Source organism: Pecten maximus, chromosome 16 (assembly GCF_902652985.1).
Source record: "Pecten maximus chromosome 16, xPecMax1.1, whole genome shotgun sequence".
Taxonomy (NCBI): domain Eukaryota; kingdom Metazoa; phylum Mollusca; class Bivalvia; order Pectinida; family Pectinidae; genus Pecten; species Pecten maximus.
In genome coordinates this window covers 34,249,270-34,265,368 of record NC_047030.1, presented here as the reverse complement: position 1 = coordinate 34,265,368, position 16,099 = coordinate 34,249,270, and the positions used below count along the sequence as shown (strand labels likewise).

Sequence of the window (16,099 nt, the reverse complement as noted above, 5' to 3'; positions counted from 1 at the left end):
GTATATTTAAATTAGAAGAAGTGTAATGCACTAAAAGTATTGCCGTATTTTAAGGGCACTCTTTGGTCGGGCAGTGTTGATTTGTGCCCTAGCCTCCAGCTCGGGTACTATGTCATCCCCCGACAACACTATTAGATCATAGTGCTGCTATTGTGATTAATGTACATGTAGTCGACGAAAATAGCTGATGCTGATAGGCTGTGATGAAATATTCAGTATGTATTGAAATTAGTAGAATAGATGCATAATGCACTAAAAAGTATTGCCGTTATTAAAGGGAACTATATGGTCCGATAGTGTTGTCTCCAGAATGGATTTGTGTCCCAGTCTCCGGCTCGGGTATTATGTCATCTCCGACACCAATATTATATAAATAGTGCCCTTGTCTGAGGGGAATATGGAGGATTGTTTCCCCGAGGGAACATTATCTTCCCGAGCCGATAGGCGATTTTTTATTTTATTATACCGAATAGAATAAATCTGTTTTATCTGGTACAGTTCTCTTTATCTATGTAAAACTACACCGTTGCGTTTGTAAGAATTGTCTCCCTTCTCAATGTTCGGGATTTTCCGTAAGAAACAATCGTGCGTTTTCGGGCGGAGCGGGGAACATTGCAATATCCCACGGCAATATTGACCGCTGTTTCTGACACTGCATATTGTTTCAGGTCATGTGATTAGGAATTGACCAATAATAAGGCGAGAATCTTACATAAGGTATAATAATAGATAATAGTGCATTCTAAAGAAGGCAATAATAGATAAATAGAACGGAAAGGCCCGGTCAGCAGGCGCTCATGATGGTACTGTTGTGTTTATTTGTGTATTTGCGTTCTGTCTCTATTGAGCATTAAATATCATTTAACATGCTCAAGTAGAGCAAAGAAAGAAGGAGGGAGGTTAAGATGAAGATCCCAAATGTTGCGATGAGACCATTATACCTAAACAGCATCTGACCATTCCACAGAGATATCGTTTTAGTCGTCTCTTACTACATGTAGTGGGATGTGGCAGGCATAATCCTGTTCAGCTCCCGAACGTGCTACGCTTTGACCATTTGATACACATTTACCTCGAAGTATGTCGTATATTAGGATTACGTTTCATAGCTAAACGCACTGTTCATTGCTATCATAAAAATCTGGCAAGATAACGATATATCATAGCCAACTACTTAAACAAAATCATTTATTCATTTAATTTTCATTATAATCTTTTAAATTCCGATACAGTAAGGGAGGCTATCAGATCAAGAAAATGTGGTTTTGCATTCCAGAACATCATTATATGATAGTTGATGTAAGCACTTAAACGTACATAAACTGAAAAAAAGAAGAAGAAGAAAAAAAAAGCAATATTCGTTTTGTTTCGGTAGAGTAATCATTGATAAGATAATTTGTTTCTTAAAATTGCTACACACGTATCATTTAATTAATACCTGAGAAGACGTTAAGAAATACCTATGTGTCTGACGCGTGTTTATATGCTTTCGCAAATGTTTTTTCACTAACCTAATTCTTATTTTGAAATGTGACTTAGCCCGAATTGGAACTTGAACTGTATGGCAGATTTTCTCGGTGAAACATACAGCTGTTTCGTAAGTGGGCTCAACGATGCGAAGAAGGTTGATGTAATATTTCAGTGGTACTACCTAACAGGTACAACTGTGCAGGATATTGTATTCATGAAATGCTATGTCAGGTGTGTTTAACTTAACACACAGGTGGATGTAGAAGTACCCCAGTAGTGAAGCTTAATACTAAAACTAGAAAATGCACATGATCTCGCTTATACTTTGATACTTTATTTACAGGATGGCGAGACCTTTAAAAGCCACGTTTAAGTAGGCGTGTTGTTGTAGTACAGCTTATGTCATTATTTAGTGAAAACAATCTATCAAATTATAGGAATTAAAATTAATTATTAGGGATTTCCATTTCGGATGGAAATCCCTATTGTTATTGTTATGTTTTTTCTTCCTCTTATTGTCATTATTCTTAACACTTATTGATAACACTTTCGCTCTAAAACGAATAAAGATAAAACGTTCTTTTTTTAGTAGATGATAGAGAACTTCAGGCCGGTCATTACACTAACATTTTGGTGATAATAAATTCAAAGGTCAAGGTCACAGATCTAAAAAAAGATTTTTTTTAAACGGTTTTAGAACGACCTTAACTTCATGAAAGTTCGTTCGATTCCGTACGAACCCAGTGCGTCATACAGATTATGGTCGTGGCTAAATGTTATCAATGCCATGTTATCAGAGAATATGTCAAATATTTTTTTAATCGCGCATGAAAAAGCATGAACCACTGAGACGGAGTGTGAACATTTTTTGATCATCTGACTAAAAATGACGGAGATATGGCACTTTGAAAGTTTCGAAGTTTTTCCCGCCAAAATTAAAAAATCGAGCAAAAAACCTTAATTGTTTTCAGTTCCTTCATTGATACACATACATATATGATATTCGGCACAAATATAGAACGTAAGAATGGCTACAAAAGAAATTACTTTTCATTGACCTTGACCCTCATTCAAGGTCAAATAATCCAAAAAATTAAAATTTGAAAAAAGAATTCTTTTGAATCAGGTTCTTTGTCTGTTCGTTGTTTTCCTTGAATAATCTGTGCATTTTGTAGATAATGCTCGGAGCTCACTTTTCTCTGTAACATATTATCAGAAAATATGTCAAGGTTAGAGTCCCATAACGAGGTTAAATCGAGGTCAAATTTTTAGAATTCAAAATGAGTTAATTTTTCAATTGCATTGCAAAGTGCATGATTAATGAAGACAAACTGTGCAGGTTTTATGGTCGTGCGATAAAAATGGCACTTTGAAAAATGTTCGTTTTCCCGCCAAAGTTCAAGTTTGTCCCAAAAATGCACTTAATTACCCTATGCTCCTATATCTTTACACATACAGATTTGATATTTGGCACAGTTATAGCATTTACGGATGCCTACAAAATCCATTACGTTTTACTAACATTGACAGTCGTTCGAGGTCACAGAGGTCAAATGTTCAAAAATTGAAAATTTCAAATTCTCTTTCAAACGGTTTTATTTTTATCCAATGTAAAAGAAAACGGTCTTCTGAAGATGTTTCCAACGTTAGAAGGTCAAATCATATATTAAAAAGAAAACACTTTGGAAGATATTTTACTGCCAAAATTAAATGTTATCTTACAATTACACTTCGAATATTTTTCTTCCATTACTCTGACACCAACAGACTTGATGATTGGCACATCTATAGCATGAATGGCTATAAAAGGTATGCAGTCTTTGACCTTGACCTTCGAAGTTCAAGGTTACAGACACGATTGAAAGTCAACTGATCGGTTAAAGAAGGGAAGCGAAGGGAAAACGAAGAGAAAACGAAGAGAAATCGTAGGGAAAACGTACAAAAGCGTTCGTCAGAATGAGAACATGTCTGCGATCATTTTGTAGTTGGAAATCCCGTGTTTTGATCTTGATCAAATCTAGTTTTTATGTGTTTTTATCTACGAGCTTCAATTGCAGGACATAAAATGTACTATATGAACGCGCCTTCAAAACAAAAAGCTTGTGGATCGTGATTAACCAATGTTATTCATTTCAAGATAAATATCTATTTATGTAAAATAGTTTTATGGAATTGAAAAAGCTATAAACGATCCAAAAATGAGTTCTATATTTGTATGTGAATATTGCAGTAACACAGCTGTAATTGTTAAAGACATGAATCTACCATTGTGTCCTGTTTTAAACACCGATATCAGATAGAAATAGATTGTTTAAACAGTCGTTAAATTTCGATCAATTATCTAAAAGAAAGTTTTTTCATAAATACAAATTATTTGTTATACACATGGCTATGTAATATGAAATTGATCAAACTCGTGTATCATTGATATGCCACTCGCATAAATGCATATCACAATGTCGGACTAGTTTGATCAATTCCATGTTACGTTGTCATTGATCTTCTATTCAAATTATAGATCCAGTATATGCTGAATGATAAACACAAAAACCGCATACTCAAGTTGTTTCATCCTTCTAGGAATCGTTAATAACTATAAATCCAGGAATATGATGAAAAGTCATTATCTTAATTCTGATTTAATTTGTAAATATATATATATATATATAAATATCAACTTTCAACCATAGCAATATATTACTAAACAGTGTTTAGCCTTTGATTGGATTATGACAACTTACCAACGGCATGCACTCCGAACATAAGTAAAACTGTACAACACCCCCAGAAGTACATCATGCTATCGGGTATGAGAACAGTTTCTCGATGTAGCGTCAACACAGATATTCTACACTTATGCACGCAGTCAATGAAATTTGAAGGTTACTCCTGGTTAAATATCTAGCACAAAAAATTCGCTTAACCTGTTGAGTCATATTTCCGCAGCGCGTTAAGCAGAACAAAACGAATCTATATAAGGTGATCGTCAAAAGTGATATGGGTTTTGCATGCGTTTCATTACTTTTAAGTTAACCTATGTATTGTGCAATATTGTACTTTAAGGCTTCTAATGGTTTCATTGATTAAAATGCTAAACTGGTACAGAAAACAAACAAAATTGTCAAATTCTGACAGATTAGGTATTGCAGAACCGTACATTTGATCTGTGTCGTCTGGTTATGTTGTGTTCATGAGATAAAATATCAACTAATGAAATCATTATAACACTTAGGATTTGTTTTTCCTTTCACTTTCGTCTACTTTTCTCCTTCTCCTCCTCCGAGCAAGCCCCTCCTCATATGACGCTAACTGTTGTGGGGTCTCCCCCCTCCCCTGGGCACCTCTTCATATGACATTTACTGTTGTGGGGTCTCCCCCCTCCCCTGGGCACCTCTTCATATGACGTTTACATTAGTGGGGTATTTTCCCTCTCCGGGGTACCTCCTCATACGACGTTAACTGTTGTGGGGTTCTTCACCCACTTCGGGGCACCGCCTCGTACAACTCTCACTTTTGTGGGTGTCCTGTCCACTTCCCTGGGTACCACATGTGAGACTCACCGTTCTGGGCACGTCAAACAACAAACAAACACGTAGTGAATAGTCGTATTGTCCCATATAAACAATTGAAAAAAATATCAGGTAGGGCGGTATGGTTGTACTAATGAAGGACAGTTCCCATCACGTAATTGCAACAACGCACCTTTCCATGTTCGTACATAGTACATTTATTTCGTAATTTTACGTTTTCAACTGAAACATATAAAAGCGAGCCTCTCAGTTGGAGTTCGTTGTCAAATGGACAGGCCAATGGCGTTTTCAAAGTATGGTTAGGTCGCACCGTTCTTACTCTAACGGCCATGATCACCCTGATGGTTTGATAAGATACTCTTATTTTCTTGTTTACATAATTTATCTTCTATCCTCAATTGTTTGGATTCAAGCTACTTTCAATACTTTGTAATGTGACACACGAACATGCAAAGTAAAAAAAAACGTTGTATTTATCACCAAAATATATTTGGTGTGTGCAGCGAGGGTGATATAGAAATTGGGTCACAAAAACACATAATAAAATAGACGTCTACACCTGGTCCTCTTGATATCGTGTAACAAACATGTATAGAAATCATTTACACTAGGTAAATAATGGCTCGTTGTGTTAGGTGCGTTCAATTTGCTGAATAATTGACATCCTAATACAACGTGGCACGTATCACATGTCTGGAAAAATCTTAAACATGCTTATTTCAACTTTTTTAATCACCACTTAGATGAACACTGATATTATGCGGAATAACTAGTCCCATGTTTTCGATTGCGGTCTTAAATTTTGATAAATATCGATATAATGTCCTTTCTTTATTAACAATGAGAATTAAATGCTCAAAATAATGTATTAGGACATCACATGACGAAATACCGACTCCTTATTGGCTAAACACGCGGCCACTATAAGGCGATAGTGATGCTTCTCATGGCACTATCAAATTTGGCGCGATGTTGAACGTGATTCAATTGTGTCGTCACTGCTGCTGCTGTGATTAATGAAGTCGACGAAAATAGCTGACACTGATTAGCCTTATGGTAAAATATTCAGTATATTTAAATTAGAAGAAGTGCAATGCACTAAAAATATTGCCGTATTTTAAGGGCACTCTTTGGTCGGGCAGTGTTGACTACAGAATGGATTTGTGCCCTAGCCTCCAGCTCGGGTACTATGTCACCCCCCGACAACACTATTAGATCATAGTGCTGCTATTGTGATTGATGTACATGTAGTCGACGAAAAAGGTGTTGCTGATAGGCCTTCCTGTGATGAAATATTCAGTATATATTGAAATTAGTAGAATAGATGTATAATGCGCTAAAAAGTATTGCCGTTATTAAAGGGAACTATATGGTTAGATAGTGTTGTCTCCAGAATGGATTTGTGTCCCAGTCTCCGGCTCGGGTACTATGTCATCTCCGACACCAATATTAGATCATAGTGCCCTTGTCTGAGGGGAATATGGAGGATTGTTTCCCCGAGGGAACATTATCTTCCCGAGCCGATAGGCGAGGGAAGATAATGTTCTCGAGGGGAAACAATCCTCCATATTCTCCTCAGACAAGGGCACTATTTATTTTATTATACCGAATAGAAAAAATTCTAATGAAAAAATCTGTTTTATCTGGTACAGTTCTCTTTATCTATGTAAAACTACACTGTTGAGTTTGTAAGAATTGTCTCCCTTCTCAATGTTCGGGATTTTCCGTAAGAAACAATCGTGCGTTTTCGGGCGGAGCGGGGAACATTGCAATATCCCACGGCAATATTGACCGCTGTTTCTGACACTGCATATTGTTTCAGGTCATGTGATTAGGAATTGACCAATAATAAGGCGAGAATCTTACATAAGGTATAATAATAGATAATAGTGCATTCTAAAGAAGGCAATAATAGATAAATAGAACGGAAAGGCCCGGCCAGCAGGCGCTCATGGTGGTACTGTTGTGTTTATTTGTTTATTTGGGTTCTGTCTCTATTGAGCATTAAAGATTATTTAACATGCTCAAGTAGAGCAAAGAAAGAAGGAGGGAGGTTAAGATGAAGATCCCAAATATTGCGATGAGACCATTATACCTAAACAGCATCTGACCATTCCACAGAGATCTCGTTTTAGTCGTCTCTTACTACATGTAGTGGGATGTGGCAGGCATAATCCTGTTCAGCTCCCGAACGTGCTACGCTTTGACCATTTGATACACATTTACCTCGAAGTATGTCGTATATTAGGAATACGATTCATAGCTGAACGCACTGTTCATTGTTATCATAAAAAAATCTGGCAACATAACAGTATATCATAGCCAACTACTTAAAACAAAATCACCCTTTCATTTAATTTTCATTATTATCTTTTAATTTCAAATACAGTAAGGGAAGCTATGGTCCACTATCAGATCAAGTAAATGGGGTTTTGCATTCCAGAACATCTTTATATCATAATTGATGTAAGTACTTTTACGTACCTAAACTGAAATAAAACAAAATTTCAAATGAGAAAAAAATAATCGTTTCGTTTCGGTAGAGTAATTATTGCTAAGATAATTTATTTCTTAAGATTGCTACATACGAATCATTTAATTAATAATTGATGCGTTCATTTCAACGTGATGTTGATTAGGTTAATTTTACAAAGACATCATCTGTATATTTTATTCAAGAATTCTTAGTGATTTAAAGATATACCAACATCTGTGAAGATGAACACTGGAAACGTATTCAATAAATTTGCTTCCTTGTGTACTGAAGATGTTCCCAGAGGAACAAAGGTCACATGAAGACAATGTTCTTTGACCATAAGGTCACTCAGTACCACTTAACAGTGCCAGCACACATAACATTGACATAATCTGGAACGTCGTAAAACAACTTACGTCATGTTTCCAGCATCTATTTTGTAAACTGTATTTTTCGATATTTTTTACTAAAGCAAGAAAGCCCTATTATTTCAGAAAATACTGATTGTCAAAAACATAATCCATTTCCACACGTACACATACACATAGGGTTATTTAACCTCTGTTGTGCAAGAAAAAACAAGACATTCAATGTTTTAAGACGTAATTTTTACTCATTAAATATTAAAAACTATCATTAAATATACGCGTCATAATCACACACGTACGTACCTACCTCACACCTACCTCACACGTACACACCTACCTCACACGTAAGCACCTACCTCACATATACACACCTAACCTCACACGTACGTACCTTCCTCACACATACGTACCTACCTCCCTCGTACGTACCTACCTCACACGTACGTACCTACCTCACACGTACGTACCTACCTCACATATACACACCCTTCGTTACACTTACACATTTATTTGTTCAATGTCGCATGCAAAAATATTCATATAAAATGAAGCACAGGAGTAGCAATCTAAATACGGTTAAGTCTTCATCCTCTTTTCTTCTTAGATGGATTGATGAATGTGAAGTATATAAACCCAACTGCTGATAAGATATGTATATGAAATCCCACGGACCTGTAAAATACATAAATAGATGTACATATTATTAATCCTGCTTCAAGCAGCATTTTTATTTCCTAAAGATTATATTAACATAATAACGACGTCGTTATTTGTAACATCAGTTTCGATTGGTCATTAGAGCAACCGTAGTAATAGCGTAGGAGAAAGAGTCTGTTAAAGAAAGTAAGAATAAAACGAAAAAATAAATTTAAAAAAAAAGGAAAAAACATATCAACCATATTAATGTATATGAAATCATTTAAATTGATCTATGAAAATATCACTACAATATGCGTCACAGATGTCTAATTTTCCAACTGACATTCACAATAAATATTCGCTCTTCAGTATCAATTCGATATCCGAAATTCTCTTATTTATTTATGACCGGATATAGCTAGGGCCAACTAAAAAATGAAACATCACTTGATACTCCTGACGGAAATCTGAAAAGGGGCACCTTACGTATGAATTCGACAGGATGTTATTGTATCATACAGGTCTGCTTACATCATTAGTTTTATGCCAGCTGTAAACTCCAGTAAACAGAAAGGTGCTAGTAGATAGGCTCCTGCTATTTTCGTGGCTATAAATGTTACACAATCGTAGAAAAACTTCATTGCATCTGATGTCTGGAAATGATGACGGATATTTCTTCGAACCTAGAATATATTGAAGAAAGTAAACGTAGAGAATTATATTTTACTTTTTTTTTTTTAATATTTATTTATTTATCAATTTATTTATTTTTATTAGAAATTGTTGGGACATCATACCGTAAGAAGAATTATATTAAAATCTGTACTCATGCCACTCGCCTTAATAGTAATATCACCAATTTCCTGGTATGAGTTTAAAATTAGAACATAAATCGATCCCGTGATGCTAGCTAATTGCTTTGATTGAAATAAGTTTATTGCAAAAATATTACACAACTTAATCTGACGCGAGTCATGATAACTTTTCCACATAATGCAGGTCCATATAAGCAAGCGTTAACAACAATGACCTGACTGTAATCAAATAATGAATGCGTTTCACATCACGGGAAAATAGGTCAAATACATAGATGTATTTCTTTCATATTAATTCTGGAATACTGTACATAATCAATATCCAATATAAGCAACAGAGAACATACCAGTCTGGCGGCCATTACGGCGAAAGCTGTGGAGAAGAAAGTGACGTAATATCCGGGATAAAGTCCATGCCAGAGACCACTACATACAAATACAGCAAGAGTGTTGACGGAAGGAGGGGTTCGATCATAAATCACACGCCGGAACCAGATCACAGTATTTAAATTCCACGAGTCTATGAACACTTTCAAACTATTAGAAGTCTACAAAGTAAACAAATAAGCAATTAGAGAGATTAGTGTACACATCATTTACTTTCTCGCTAACAGTTCTGCTATCAATATCATCAAAAAGAACTTTATATTATGCTATTTTATAAAGCCCTTATGTAAATTATCTTCATCATTTTGACGCTCGTAATTTTGACTCGTGTAATGCAAACATTTAGATGATGCTTGGTCGTTATAGGAAAGCCGTTAATACTGAGGACAAATCGAAAACGCATTTTTACCAGCACGCTATCACCTATGTACTATGCATCCTAATGAAAACTACTTACGACATTATCGAATCAAACGCCAGTAAATACAACAAAACAAAAAAGAAATATATTAGCTAAGCGAGCACATTCGTGGAATTTTATAACACCTTTTCTTTATATACATACCATAATATTATACTCATTATACTTATATTTTATATACAACTGCAGAACTTCTCTCATCTGCCATTACGAAACTCTATCACGAATTCACCTGGACCCTTAATTTTTTAAGGCCTGTTCTAAGTTCCTAGGTTTGAAGACTCGAAAAATATTTAGTAGAGAAATTCAACACAAATAACAATGTTTTTTCCAGTATATGACACCGTTCCTATTTGGTACAACTGGTACGAACCCGACAAAAGAACACACCGCATATATTTTCGATTGGCTTGACACCCTAAGGGGCCGAAAATCATCGTTATAGTTGCCTATTATCATTCCCCTTTATTTATCAATGGTGCTATATATTGGGTTCTTTGTTATCAATAGCCATGATGCTAGAGCACCCATGGGTTTATGAACATGACACCGAATTGCATAAGCTCTTCATTTTTATCTTCTGCGCATCGCTGTTAAGGTTGTCCTCCATTATATAAACACCTTAACTTCGACACTAATTTCATTTTTATCTTCTGGTTGTACTTACCTCTAGCTGCCATATTTTTATATTTGTCAGCAAATCCCATTTTTCCTTGCCTTCATCGTCGTATCCTCTAAATCCGAGTCCTGCTCCAAGATTGGACAGTTCACCTGGTAAGTAAAATGATAAATGCTTACACCGTCTGTTAAAAACTTTCACTTGGTCATCCGTACTAAAAGTGTTTGTGTAGTTGTTCAATATCATGCATTCATCTATAGGTAGCTCTTGCGATCCCCAGTATTGTTAAAAAGAACATCCCAGCTGTCCACGAAATTGTTTGAGGTGTATATTTCCCGTAAGAAAATTTATACAGATTAATGCATCCTACCCTTTTACTTGACGATATTATATATAGAGCGATTAATCATTTACCAATTTCGTAAAAAGAATTAACTTCTTATCATTAAAATCAAATAGAGAAAGTAGCCGCGTTGCAAAAATATAGTATTGATTGATAGAACTATTTTGACAGATTTTCTAATTGATGATTCAGCGCTGGCATTTCTACCATGCTGATGTTGACGATACAAAGATAATAACACAAATGCAGAACAAACGATTTCAGAAATGAATTATTTTGACAAATTAATATAACCCTGGTAAATACTAGCCGCAATATACCGCTCGGCTAGAGAGATCTTCTCTTTAGCTCGATCGGTTGAGCGTAAGACTAGTAAGCCAGGGGTCCCGGGTTCGATCCCTAGCGGAGGCAGTGATTTAAATTTAATTAATCATGCGGTCTGTTACATTGGCGCCCATGTAGGGACTCGGGAATGATACTCATCGCTGCTTGCGAAAGCATCGCTGTTACCCCTGGAAACTCGAGGACGAGTTCTTTCCTGGAGGGGGAGTATGTAACCCTGGTAAATACTAGCCGCAATATACCGCTCGGCATTGAACAGGTGTGAGAGTGGAGAGTATTAGGTATTGCACACTCTGTTTATATAATGGAAATGCAAAGGTGTGGAAAATCCTAATGCGATATGTGGAACAGAAAAGTGTGTAGGGGTGAATGATAACCGGTATGGAAAATTGCATTTCGTAATGAAGTGCAACAGTCTAATGAGATAAAGCAAGGTGAAAGGTGTGCGAGAGTGAATACTTCCAGGTATTGTAACACATTGTTATAGTAATAAAACCACCACGGTGTGGAACAGCCTAATGAGGCCATCATACAGGTAAAGGTGAATACTATCAGGCATGACATAGGTTCAGTCGTAATGAAGTCATGACGTGTTGAAAAGCCTAATGAGCTATTGCAAGCCGAAAGGTCTACGAGTGTGAATTTTGCTTATATGTCGAACATTATTTTTAACAAAGCTCCAAGGTCTTGATAGGCCTAATGAGATATACCACCAGATGTGTTTCATCAGCTGCTCTGTACAAGGGATGGTAAATTGGCTCTTGTTCATGAATTTCCTATTTTTAATGTATTTGCTTCAAACTTACATATTTTACCAATCTTATATTTTTGTTACTTGTAGTGATTTCAACTTTGTGTTTCGTGAATAATTGGGTTTATTTAGAGCTGTTATTTTGTTGTCTATAACCAAAAGCATACTTCTTCTTTAATCTGGTCCTTAAGTTTCATATCAAGCATACACAAATGTCTTTTAACTGATTCTAAACATTTATTAGATTGTAAGGGTTTAAATGTATGTCGATATTAATTACATAAAAATAAATGTACATCGAAATCACCCCCTCCACTAGGGATCGAACCCACGACCGATGGATTACTAGTCTTACGCTCAACTTATTGAACTAAAGGAAGTTCGTTCTAGCTGAGCGGAATATTGTGACTAGTATTTACCAGGATACTCATCTTATTGAAGCTAGCATTAATCAAGGTTTTATGCAAATTCGATTACTTTTATTATTCTTAAACCTGTATGACATGCAGATAATTAAGTAAAAAGATATTTGATTGTTTTCACAATAACTTTTCAGCATTGTTCTTTTAATCATTGTTTACCTGTTTTATTTCTTGGATGTTTGGGTTTTAAATCAGCGTATGGCTTTGTGATTCTATTGGAAGTTGTAAATATTAACTATTCTTATTTTTGATGGTAACGTTACATTGTCTGTATCCTGTATTTAGCATACCCCTTGATGTAGTATTCAAATGACCCTAAAGTAAGACAGGATATTAGTAAATAAGGTAAATAAGTTTATCAACGTAATCCTAGTGTTTTCTTCTGTTACCTGGTTAGTTTGTTTGTTTGTTTGTTATTTATTCAGAAACACGTTTTAATTTTTTTCCACAATTTTAATTTCACGTTTTGAAGCGTGGGAAAAATAAAATCAGAAAAAAAATCATCAAACTACCGAATTATATAAACAATGCTTTGTATATGTAATCTCAAGTGATGTACATAAATCAGTAATCAATTACTTATATACTTACCTAATTTCCAGGCAAAATAGTATTTTGATCGGTGTAAAGTAATTGCTAAGATCATGTAAATGTTTCGGTAGAGAATGTTTGTTTCGTACAAAAATGAGTCATCTGAAAATAGAAATAAATGATAATAATGACAATAATAATATCAAATTATATTCATCTTATTTACTAGACTTGTTTATAATTTAATGAGAAAAACAGTTGAAAAGGGGCACAAGATTTCACGTTATAGATAAAAAATATCTTTATAATTATAAATAGATGTATACTACCACAGGACTATATCGCACCTCGGACAGAATTGTTGCATTTTAATGGTTAAAGTCTAGTCACGTGGTGACTACAGAGGGTCAGCAAAATTTCTTAGGGGACAATATAGCGGTCCTTGTTTGTCGCTTCGAAATTTAAACAAATCAAGACTAAAATACGCATTCCCGAATATGCCCAAACGAACACTTTCCTATGTACTTTTTCGCACAGAATCGTTCAGATTTGAAAACACTGAAAAGAGTTACCTCCCCTAGGCACTTTGAAATTATTTGACCTCCCAGGCATCGCCCACATAAATTCTCTTCTTGATCAACGCCTATTCTGACGTGCGAATATCATGAAATGTCCCACCCGCCATTGATGAGACAGATATTGATAAATATCCTACCCGCCATTGATGAGAGGAGGAATGATCAATATCCTACCCGTCATGGATGAAACAAGGAATGATAATATCAGTTATTTTTACCTGCCATCCTGAAAACAGGAGCGTAGACCGGAGTGAGAAGCATTAATATTCCATAGACTATTGCAATCAGGGAGGTTTCCACCATGGCTGTCTGTAATTTTTTCAAACAAAGATGATAAACCTTTTTATAGCTACACATTATAATACAGTATTGTTCACATACATATGATAATGGTTTGTCATACAATATTTATACTATAACGGCGTGTATTGTCCTGATTCGGACCTGAATTCAGGTGTAAATTTTAATAATGAAAACACAACAGTTCCGCACATGTAGGAAGTGTTATAGCAGGACCACAGAATTGTGTAAACCCCGAACCGAGATTTTATAATAACTGCACTTGAGTTTCAGAAACATGCAGAAACATTTACTCATTAGAACCCATAGTAATACCATCGGGTACTTCACTAATTGTATGAATCTATATATTCATCTTTTAATTGAGTTACTCATTAAATAACCATAGCAATATAATCAGATTCTACGCAATACAATTATCTATTGTAATTTTAATAAAAAAAAATGTCAGCATAATGTGACCAGGGGAGGTGTCCTCTAACACACATATCGTACCCTATACGCATGCATCCCACACAGGGGAGGTCGTCCTTAAATGACCATAGCTGTTGATAGGACATTAAACAATACACAGGGGAGGCCATCCTTAAATGACCATAGCTGTTGATGGGACATTAAACAATTCACAGGAGAGGCCTTCCTTAAATGACCATAGCTGTTGATAGGACGTTAAACAATACACAGGGGAGGCCATCCTTATATGACCATAGCTGTTGATAGGACGTTAAACTATACAAAAACCAAACCTTCTGAAATCACACATTGATGACTATAATCAACACTGGGAAGTCATCAAATGACAGGAAACAGCTGCATTGCCATTCTTTCACAGTTACCGTATAGATTACTAAACTGTTATCCCCTTTTAAGGTTTTGTACAATATCCAGCATACACTTTTTCGTTTAAATATCATTCGTGATATGCTGCACACGAATCAATAAGGGGCAAATAACCCATTATGTTATAAAATGTATCAGTTATATTTGATAATAATCGCCACCTGAACTGTTCATGCAAGGAAAAACTCGTTCGATAATTTGACACCTGATACAGATTCAGTATGTTTTCATATCGCATTTTAATACGATAATGGCAGTGTATGCATTAATCAATGCTTTTGTAACCTATATCTTATGATATATCCATCAGTAAAAGCGATTACATCACAATCATCACAATACATATGGTTTTTTTATTTATTTATTTTGCACATTTTCGCCGAGTAACTAAAGGGACAGTACTCATGCAGTCTTGTAAGTTTTAGCTGTTTGTTATGTTCTGAATACTACTTACATTTGGTGATGGTTCACGGGACTTGCTATTGTGATTATTATCCTGAAAAAAAAAAGAACAGGTCAACCAGTCGATCTTTAAAAAAGGCATTTAATTTACACACATCATTTAAATTAAGCTGTTGACAGTTTGTGAATCTATGTGGTCTGCGATGACTGTCAAAATGAGTATAACATTTGAGGTGCGTACACGTACGTGTGCTTTTGTAAGTAAAAGTTCTACCAAGGTTTTAAAGTTCCAAATTTCTATTATTCCGCCAGGTAATGACGTCAAAGGTACATACATATGTAGGTTACATAATAAGAAAAATCCACCAATTATGGCAGTTGTCCAGTTTCCAAATCATTGCACAATAGTTAATTCGAAAAGGTAAAATGTCATCTATAATTCTTATAAGTTTTAGGTTTCCTTGTCCAGTTGTGAGTTGTACGCGAACAGGGAGGTCGAGTGGCACCCGCACTATAACGCTACTGTGACACTAGCACTACCAGCGCCAAAGTCAAATGATGGCTGTTTTTAAAGGGATCATGACGTCAATCAGTAGGTCATGTCAACCCTAAGGCATTGTCCATACGGTCATTGAACGTCTGTATGATACGATGTATATCAAAGAATTCTAATTATCAAAAATGTAGTTATAATTATTAAAAGTAAAAAATTACAATTATCAAAAACACAGAATTATATTTATCAAAAACACAGAATTATAATTATCAAAAAAAACATAAATATAACTATCAAAGATACATAATTATAATTATCAAAAATACAGATCCATACTTATTTAATTAACAAACATGATTACGCAATGAT

The 16,099-nt window shown here is 35.2% G+C and overlaps 1 protein-coding gene across 1 annotated transcript in view; it reads right to left on the bottom strand.

The window, feature by feature from the left end:
• Window positions 1-8,067: 8,067 nt before the first annotated feature.
• The window catches only part of LOC117345006 (membrane-bound O-acyltransferase domain-containing protein 2-like), a 19,944-nt gene continuing 11,912 nt past the window's right edge, over window positions 8,068-16,099 (bottom strand). Inside the window, exons 7-13 of the mRNA XM_033907926.1 lie at window positions 15,287-15,328; window positions 13,911-14,001; window positions 13,175-13,276; window positions 10,774-10,877; window positions 9,646-9,846; window positions 9,015-9,166; window positions 8,068-8,516 (exon numbers count right to left, since the gene is read on the bottom strand). Coding sequence (XP_033763817.1) covers window positions 8,429-8,516; window positions 9,015-9,166; window positions 9,646-9,846; window positions 10,774-10,877; window positions 13,175-13,276; window positions 13,911-14,001; window positions 15,287-15,328 — 780 coding nt within the window. The 3' untranslated portion in view covers window positions 8,068-8,428. The remainder of the gene's footprint in view (window positions 8,517-9,014; window positions 9,167-9,645; window positions 9,847-10,773; window positions 10,878-13,174; window positions 13,277-13,910; window positions 14,002-15,286; window positions 15,329-16,099) is intronic.